General features: G+C 46.2%; 1 protein-coding gene across 4 annotated transcripts in view; it reads left to right on the top strand.

Annotated features, from left to right (window-relative positions):
- Armc4 (armadillo repeat containing 4) overlaps positions 1 to 9,286 on the top strand; it is a 166,624-nt gene that overhangs the window by 64,969 nt on the left and 92,369 nt on the right. For all 4 annotated transcript variants that reach the window (XM_033765651.1, XM_010614782.2, XM_010614784.3 and 1 more), the window contains 5 exons: positions 817 to 1,026; positions 3,280 to 3,522; positions 3,957 to 4,067; positions 7,200 to 7,354; positions 8,605 to 8,847. In XM_033765651.1, coding sequence (XP_033621542.1) covers positions 817 to 1,026; positions 3,280 to 3,522; positions 3,957 to 4,067; positions 7,200 to 7,354; positions 8,605 to 8,847 — 962 coding nt within the window. The remainder of the gene's footprint in view (positions 1 to 816; positions 1,027 to 3,279; positions 3,523 to 3,956; positions 4,068 to 7,199; positions 7,355 to 8,604; positions 8,848 to 9,286) is intronic.

The raw sequence follows: 9,286 nt of genomic DNA, 5'->3' as shown, positions 1-9,286 counted from the left end.
TTTTTTTTTTTTTTTTTTTTTTTCAGTACTGGGGGATGAACCCTGAGCCTTCACACCGTGCCACACCCACCAGCCCTTTTTAAAAATTTTTCTTATTTTGAGACAGGGTATTGTTAAGTCCCTGAGTTGCCCAGGCTGGGCTGGGACTTGTGATCGTCCTGCCCCAGAGTCATGGCATCGTGGGTGTGTGCTCTGTGCCTCCCTGGTCAAGTTTTTTTATCTTGTTCCTGTCACCCTGTTGGACACTCACAGGTCCAGGTGAAGAGACACGGTTTTCACAGCAGCAGCTTTTGCATCCCTGAAAAGTGACAGAGACCACAGTTGTGTGTCATTGTGGCAAAGCCAGTGGAAGACTAGCCACACACTGCCCGGCTGTGCAATCTCCACAGTTAGTGGTTTTTCAATTCAACTAGAGCGGGGAAGGGGCTGGGATTTAGCTTAGTGGTTCTGCCACCTGCTTTGCAAGCACAAGGACCTGAGTTCAATCTTTGGTACCAAAAAAAAAAAAAAAAAGAAAGAAAGAAACTAGAGTAGGTAAACTAGAGAGGTTACTTAGTTTTTTTTCTCAGTAATGTTCTCCCTACATTTTTGTTCTCTCATTTGCTCTTTTCCATTAGTTCTTTCGCTTTTGGAGTGATGAATGTTTGTTGACCTTAATGAAGGAAAGTACAAGACTTGTGTCTAACCCTTGGGAATGGAAACTATTTCTTAAAAACTTAATTGGGGAAGGGTTTCAGGTAGATGTGGAATTTTTAAAAACATAGCACTGGTTATGTACTAAGCGTTCATTCATCTATCGCTCCTCCCCAAATGTAGATTGGCTCATTAAAAATCCTGAAGGAAATCAGTCATAATCCTCAAATCCGGCGTAATATTGTTGACCTTGGGGGCTTACCAATTATGGTGAATATCCTCAGTTCTCCCTACAAGACTCTGAAGTGTCTGGCAGCTGAGACCATTGCAAATGTCGCCAAGTTCAAGCGAGCCCGCCGGGTGGTGCGACAGCACGGGGGCATCACCAGACTGGTGAGTGCTGAGGGGCCGCCTGCTCACTTCCCACGTGTCCTGGCCATCGAGGCGAGCTCCGGGGTCACCGTTTTCTTTATACTTCCAGAGGAAGAATAATTCTGGTCCTCCTGCGTTAGGGAGTGGTCATGAGAGGGTATTGATATTCCGCTTCCAAAGAGATGGAAGCCTTTTAACTGTTCATGTATGTAGGCAGAGAGGGTGAGAGAAGGGCAGATGTGCTGCCCTGACCTCATACATGTTGATCTCAGTGTAGGCTCCTCCCAGGGAGACGGCCCCTCGCTGTGAGTAGAAGCCTGCGGTCTTATCAGCCCAGGTGGTTCAGAGCACTACGCAGGCAATAAAAAGGGTGTGGAGTTATCCGTGGGAAACATCTCTAGTTGGTGATCGGTATTTTGTCTGTGAAGAGCAGTTAGTAGCATATGCAATTATAGTAATCTTATGTGAAACCATGACGGGATTGAAAACTGTTGGTATCCATGATTACAGTTTTTAAAGAGCTACCACCGGTATTAAGATATGGACTAGAAATATATACACAGAATTATTCACAGGGATTTCATTTGAAGTGATGACTGCCCGCTTTTCCAGTAGAGAAATGTGTTTTTACACACTTGCCGGGCAAGAGTCCGAGGGAAACCTGCAAATGAGAGAGATGACTGATTGGGGTAGACCAGGGCTGGTCTTGGCCTATGAGTCAACGCTTTGAGTGCGGGTTAGGGTTAGGGTTAGGGTTAGCATGGCACTGGCCACCGTGGGTGTGGTTGCCTGGCACACATCAGGCTCTAGAGAGGCACCCGGTAGGGGAGCAAGCAGGGACAGGGATGCTGCATCCAGGTGGGACCCACGGCCAGGTCCCAGCAAGCACGTACACATCCACGCGTCAGTGCCGTGGCTGGGCCTGTGTCTCTTGCCGCTTCGCTGAAAGACGTGTGGGACATTTCCCAAGCAGCACTGTGTGTGTGTGTGTGTCAGGTCATAGAATAGGAGCTGGGGACAGGCACAGAGGCCTGTCCCCGACCAGGGATGTGGTAGTGGTGAGCATAGGGGCCGAGGGGTTGCAGGTAGAACGAAACGTGTCGCAGCTCTGAGAATGCCAGAGGAACAAGGGAGGGCTGATCCGTCGGTTCCATAGGGGGACGGTCAAGGCAGGCTGGGAGAGAAGGTGCTTTGCTGAGTTTTGGAAGGGAAGTATTTTAGGCAGAGCCACCAGGAAAAACATTTCAAGAACATGAGGCGGGGCCTGATAAACAGCATGGAGGGCTTTGGGAGATGCAGGTGATTCTGTGTGGCCAGGCCCAGGTGACAAGGGCAACCGGGGTGCTAGGGTCTGTGGGGTGAGTTAGGGTGAATGAGGATGAGGCCTTGAATACAGCACACAGATGGGTGTTTCTTGTGTTTTCCCATTGCTACAGTAGCTGGGTGCCCTGAACACTCTGCCCTGTTGTAACTGGATCACGGTAAGAGCTGGACTGACTAACTCACGAGTGTCCAGCTGACTCAGGCTGCTCCACTCGTCTCTCCCCGGGGATCCGGATTGGGACTGAGTCTGTAAACTAGGTCCGGGTCATTCCCTCCTAAATTTGGGCTGATGGTCACGACTCGGTCGGCAGGATTGTGCAGTTGGCCCAGCGGGGAAGAAGGATGGATCTGTAGATGGTGTCACAGCCCTCGATGAAGACAATGAGTCCCCAAGATGGGAGGGCCACAGCCCGGGAGAGACCAGACTGCACTCCCTCCCAGGGGCAGCCCGGCTTCTGCAGAAGCCTTTCAGTAAATTGCCTTTTGGTGAAAGACTCTAGTGATTTTGGTTGGAAGAAAGGGGACACTGGCACACGTGGAAGGCTGTATGCTTCCAAAAGGTGTCATGGTTTTGAGAGTATATAAAGCATTCAGTTTTCACTGGAAACTGTAATGGTTTTAGGGACCTTAACTTTCTGAGAAACTAGGCCTGAGGATGTGGTTCTTAAGTATTAACAATGTAAATATTAGAGACAAATTAAGGAAATACTATTGTGGTGAGATTAAGTTTCTTGTGGGAAGGAAATGCAAGAGCTCCCAAATCCAGAGGAAGGTCTTTTGAAGTGCTTTTGTTTATTTCTTTATTTGCTCTGGCTACTGTATCATAGAAAAGTTATTTTTTCTGAAGCGTTCTTGGTTTTGGTGGAGGCACAACAGCCACTGCAGCGATTGAAGGATGGGGTAAATGTTACTCCCCGGATGCTGACCGCACAGCTTTCGTGTCTTCTGCAGGTGGCCCTGCTGGACTGTGCGCAGAATTCAGCGGAGCCTGCTCAGTCGAGTGTCTATGAGACCAGGGATGTGGAAGTGGCCCGCTGCGGGGCGCTGGCCCTGTGGAGCTGCAGCAAGAGCTACTCCAACAAAGAGGCCATTCGCAAGGCCGGGGGCATCCCTCTGCTGGCGCGGTTGCTGAAGACTTCCCACGAGAACATGCTGATCCCCGTGGTGGGCACGCTGCAAGAGTGTGCATCCGAGGTGCCTAGAGCAGCTCTTCTTCTTTTGCCTTTTTTTTCTTTTTATTGAGTTTATTGGTGCAATCTAGGTATACAGTACAGTTACCTTCATTATTGGGATCCTGTACCTTTACATAATAGGTTCTTTTGCCTTCTTAAGTTGACTCTCTTTAGCCCAAACGATAATGTTCAAGGTTGTCCTGACTGTGAAGGATCCCCCTGCCGAAGTGTCAGCTTTTTATTAGAACAAGAGATCAAATGAGCACATGAACGAGATCAGTCCCTGCGCGATACATGTTTTTCCAGTGCTGATTAGCTCTCTTGTTGTATGGGCATCTTAAGCTGGGATTCTACTGTTCATTCAGTTAGCAAGTTTGTTCAGCAAAATTATAAGCATAAGCAGACACTTGTACTTATACGTGATACGCATGTAAGTATCGAAGTTATTGTTCCTAGGAGAACTACCGAGCAGCAATCAAAGCGGAGAGGATCATTGAAAACCTGGTGAAGAACCTGAACAGCCAGAATGAGCAGCTGCAGGAGCACTGTGCCATGGCCATTTACCAGGTGGGGCCAGCCAGCCGCGGGTGTCCTCGCTTTATAGCTCATGGCAGTGACTAAATGTGTGGCCACCGTCTCTCGGGAGGGACCTTGGGGTCTGCATTTTTAGTAAGTACCCTGGGGATTTTATGCACCTGTAGACCTGAGAGCCCTGTCCTGTGATGACGGTGGATTCCGTACTTGCATGTGTCAGAGAGAAACCTACTTCAGTATATGTGCTCGTGGACATTGCTAAGGCCTGGCTATCTCTCAGAGCCTCCTAACACAATGTACTTAGTGTAAAATAGCTAAATAAGCACATGTGCACCTATATTACTTTCTGCACATCTTGCATATCTGCTATCTGCATATCAATGCAGTGATCTTGGGAAATGCTTTTCCTTCCAAGACAATATGAACAAATCGGTGTTTGCACACCTGTGTGTCTATGCTTATTACAATTAGTTTGCTTATTCTATGTTTTGCAGTGCAAGGAATTGAGCCTGGAGCCTTAGCGCATGCTAAGCAAATTCCCTACCACTGAGCTACTTGCCCAGAACTTTTTAGTTTTGAGACTGACTCTTGCTAATTTACAAAGACTGCTTGAACTTGGCATGCTCCTACCTCAGCCTCCTCAGTAGCTGGGATTAATGGTGTTGTGTCATAATGCCTGGCTAAGTTTACTTATTTTAATCTTTGTGAGCTTCTTGTGGATCATAAATATCTTAGTGTATTAGAAAACAGTGGTAAAGGGGAAAAGATGGACTGTTGTAATGAATAAATGCTAAGTTATTCAGTGACCGGCCGGCTTCTACCTGTCAGAGTTGGTTCCCTGGAGAAATGCACTCACAGTATACTGAAAACATAGAGGCAAAAGAATTCAGTTCAGCACAGGCACTGGGTTAGTTTTCCAGGGCCACCGTAACACAGTACCAGAGTGCATGGCTTGAACAACAGAACTTTATCTCCCCAGGGTGATGAGAATGAAGTCTGAGATCCCAGTGTCAGCAGGGTCGGTGTCCTCTAGGGTCTCTGTTCTTCTTTGCTTGTGAGGTGGCCCTCTCCTCCCTGCCATTGTGTGAGGTCTCCTTTTTGTCTGTCTGTCTTGATCTTCTCCTAAGGAGAGCTACATTGAATTAGGGCCACGCCTGTGATCCATTTGGCCTAGATTGATTGTCCCTAAGCACGTTCTTACTCCGAGGTGCTGTACTAGGGTCAGACTTCACGACAGGAACCTGAGGAAGCACAGCTCAGGCCGTAACGAGGACAGATGGCCTTCTCTTGTCTCTGTGCCTCGCATCAATAACCTTTATGACTGGGTTAGAAATAGCACTCAATTTTTGCATTTCTCACTGAACCAGACTCAAGTCACACGCAGAAGATGAGCGTGGCAGGTTTGTCTTTGAGGTGCACTGGGATGAGGATTTCTTCTGTGGCCTTCCTGGATGGAGTTAAGACCGCTTCTGCATCCCTTGGTCTTGGAAAACAACCGTGCTTAGGGTCGTAGGCAACTCTGTAGTTCCTTTATCATGTGTTGACTCTGTAATCTGAGAAGAAGAGTCAGCTTGAGATGTTTATTTCAAAGCGGGACACAGTGTGGATAAACCTATTTGAATAAAAAGCTAGGGTAGGATTGATGTCAATCATTCCTCTGGCCATGGAAACCCTGGTGAGCAAATCATCTCAAGATTGCAGGGTCATTAAAAGTAGACTAAATCCTTGGTGTTGTTATTTTCTGTCTCCTTTGCTACATTTTCCAAAGACTGGGTTATCTCACTATAGACATTGTCCACTCCAGCCTGTGTATTCTTGATTTCTTTTTTAATTTAAATTAAATTTTTATTGAGTTCATTGGTACATTTTGGTGTACCTTATGATCACATTCATCATTGAGAATTTGTACCTGTACATGATATATCTTGATTCTTATTTTTTTCCCATTCCCCTGCCCTCCTCCAGCTCCCCCACCCCCTATATACAAAAGCTTTGTTTCCTTTTTTTCCTTCTTACTTTCATTTGTTTTCCTTTCCTTTCCCCTGGCCCCTCTCCAGTTCTCCTTTCCCTTTAAACATTTTCTTCCTATTTCACAATATCTATTATCCATTTTAGTCCTCATGTATACCTTCAGTCTCTCGCACCAGAGAAACTATTTGGTATTTTACACATGTGTGTCCTATTTATTTCACTTAAGCGTATGGCCTCAAGGTGGTGCATCCATGTAGCTATAAATGCCTCAAGTTTGTCTTTCTTTATGGCTGAACAGTACTCCATTTCATTTTTTAAAAAAAACCCACATCTTCTTTATCCACTCATCAGTGGACTTTTGGGCTGTTGCCAAGATTTAGCTGTTGCAAACTTTTAAACGTGGGTGCTCAACTGTCTCTGTAGTCTTTTTTTTTTTTTTTTTTTTTTTTTTTTTTTTTTTTTTTTTTTTTTTTTTTTTTTTTTTTTTTTTTTTTTTTTTACTTGGTACTGGGCATTGAACTTGGGTCCTTGTGCTTGTGAGGTAGGCGGTGGCACCACTCAGCTAAATCCACGGCCCTGTCGCTGTATTCTTGATTTCTTACTGACCTCTGTTTCTGCCCTATAGAGGCCCAGGGTACCTCACAAACAGCTAGAGAGAATTGCCAAATAAGTAGAACCTGTTAGGCATTCCCCAAAACCACACAAGTGGAGAGCCGGAGGGTCAGGTGACTGCCAGGATGGGCAAGAATGATGTTTTGCTTAGAGGCACCTTCAGAAAATGATCCTCGGAAAAGAAGTCTCATGGTTACTGTTGATGCTCCTCGACTTACAAGGGGGTTGATCCTGACAAAGCTGGTCAACTGCAAAGGCACTGGCCGGACCTAACCACTGAACACGAGAGCTCAGCAGCACAGCGCACTAGGAGTAGGGTCTTTCAGCAGCACAGTCTCCAGCTCCAGCTGGGAGCTGCTGCTCAGTCCCACTGGCCAGCACCACAGAGTGTGATGTAGTGAGTCAGTGAGCCAGGAAGAGACCTGCGCCTCTGCACTCCTCTTATTCCGCCCCAAGGCTAGAAAGCCCTGGGTGGAACCACAGTAAGTCGAGGACCATGTGGAGCGTGGTAGCTTCTCTAACCCTCACCGTGCCCCCGAGAGGCCTCGGCCGCTCACTGCCTCTGGTTCTCCTTCTGTGTAGTGTGCTGAAGATGAGGAAACCCGCGACCTGGTGAGGCTGCACGGAGGACTGAAGCCCCTGGCCAGTCTTCTCAACAACACCGACAATAAAGAGCGCTTGGCCGCCGTCACGGGGGCGATATGGAAATGCTCCATCAGCAAGGAGAACGTGACCAAGTAAGACTGCTGCTCAGCCTCCTCTGAGAAAGGCGTGGCCTGGAACACGTCCTCCCTCAGATGTTGTGCCGTTTTCTTAAAAATTCCACCTTGATGTCGTTCGGAGACGCACACTGTGTGGCAGATGAGGGGACTCTCTGAAGTGACAGGGTGCTGGGCCACCCCGTGAGCCGGCAGTGGTTTTGTGTACTTCAGAGGGGCCTGGTGGGATTTCTGTACAAACAGGTGGCTTCAGCCTTTTAAATTAGAAATCTCTCTGGTGTTTCCTGCAGAGACCTACCAAGGTGAAGGGGAGGAATTCCCCACTGAACCATTAGAGGTAGAAATCGGTGCCATTGTTTTTCATTTTCTAAAAATAATCAATTGAGTCTGCTCAATTCCAACTAGGCACTCTTAAAGCATATTTTTCAAATAGATTCATCACATTGTATTTTAAATTATTTGTAATTTTTACTGTATTTATTTGCAATTGTATTTATTCCAATCATTAGATTTGTATCTTTGTATAAATTTTGACTTCACATTCTTAATGAATATTTTGAGGTAATTTCTTGTCTCTTTCTGATCTGTCTTAACAAGAAAACCACGGATCCCAACTAACACAAAATAAGTTTACCTAACTAAAGAATGTATGATGAAGTTATGAATTTATTAAAAGTAACCTCAACTAATTAAGCTTTTATCTTAATTAAAAGTTTCCCCAAATTTCAGCAGTAAAAATTCAACTGTCATATTTAAAAATACTGCTGAAATTTTTTAGAAAGAAAAATGTTTTATGTAGAAACAATCTCTAATATTTACCCTTGTGTAGCAAGCTTGGTTTAAATATATAGTGAGCAAAATCAGAATAAAATTACACGGGTAAGAAAGGTGCTAAATATATTAATAGTACTGAAGATAGCAGAGTCTGACAGATTTTTGTTTTATCTAAGCAGCACAAATTACTACTTATTTTGAGACTTACTAACCCCAAGAGTCATGTTGAATGCATTTAAAAGCAAAAATATTTTCATACAGAATTCCTTTCATGAAACAGTGTAAAGCAGTTTGTGTGAGATGGAGGTGGACCAGTGGTATCAGAGGGGCTTCGGCTGGTTGTCTGGTATTGGGGTTAAGCAGTGCCTCATCCTAGGGTGGTTGTGGGGACTGACGGAAGATGCTGGCACTTTTCAGTTGCTGTCTGTGCTGCTGTTGACATTGCCAGCCAGCTCTGAAGGAGAAATCACTCTCGCTCCTCTCGCTGGCTCCAGGTTCCGGGAATACAGAGCCATTGAGACGCTGGTGGGACTTCTGACCGACCAGCCCGAGGAGGTGCTTGTGAATGTGGTCGGGGCTCTGGGGGAGTGCTGCCAAGACTACGAAAACCGAGTCATCGTGCGGAAGTGCGGCGGCATCCAGCCCCTCGTGAGCCTCCTGGTCGGGATAAACCAAGCCCTCCTGGTGAACGTCACCAAAGCCGTGGGTGCTTGTGCGGTGGAGCCTGAAAGTATGGTGTAAGTGGCCCCGGAGCTGGACAGAGTTAACGCTAGAGGTTAGGGAGACCTTTGGGGGCTGTTGGGTAGCGTCGTCGCTCAGAATTGATGTGCACAAATGATGAAAAAAATGTGTTCATGTACAAATAATCCCAAGTTTCCTAAGCATGACATATTGAGCCAGAATGTTGCTGTGCCTGAGCTGGGTGTTTGGGAGGATTTACAACAATCAGTAATCAGTTTCTCATGTGGAAACCTTAATGCAATCAGCAAAGACTTTTTCCTGTGCTCTTTCAGCGTAACCAAGGGAGGGGTCCCGCGTAGGTCAGGGCAGCCTTCTCATTGTGTCCTCCTCCTCTTTTCTTGCCAATTCAGTGAGCATATTTGGAGCACCTGATAAGAACTATGGACTGATGAGGGAAAGAGACATGGGATTTTTTTTTTTTTTTTTTTTTTTGTT

The sequence above is a fragment of the Fukomys damarensis genome, unplaced genomic scaffold (assembly GCF_012274545.1).
Source record: "Fukomys damarensis isolate Sample0158 unplaced genomic scaffold, DMR_v1.0_HiC HiC_scaffold_19, whole genome shotgun sequence".
Lineage (NCBI taxonomy): Eukaryota > Metazoa > Chordata > Mammalia > Rodentia > Bathyergidae > Fukomys > Fukomys damarensis.
The sequence above is the reverse complement of the archived record's forward strand: the minus strand, read 5'-3'. Positions and strand labels throughout refer to the sequence as shown.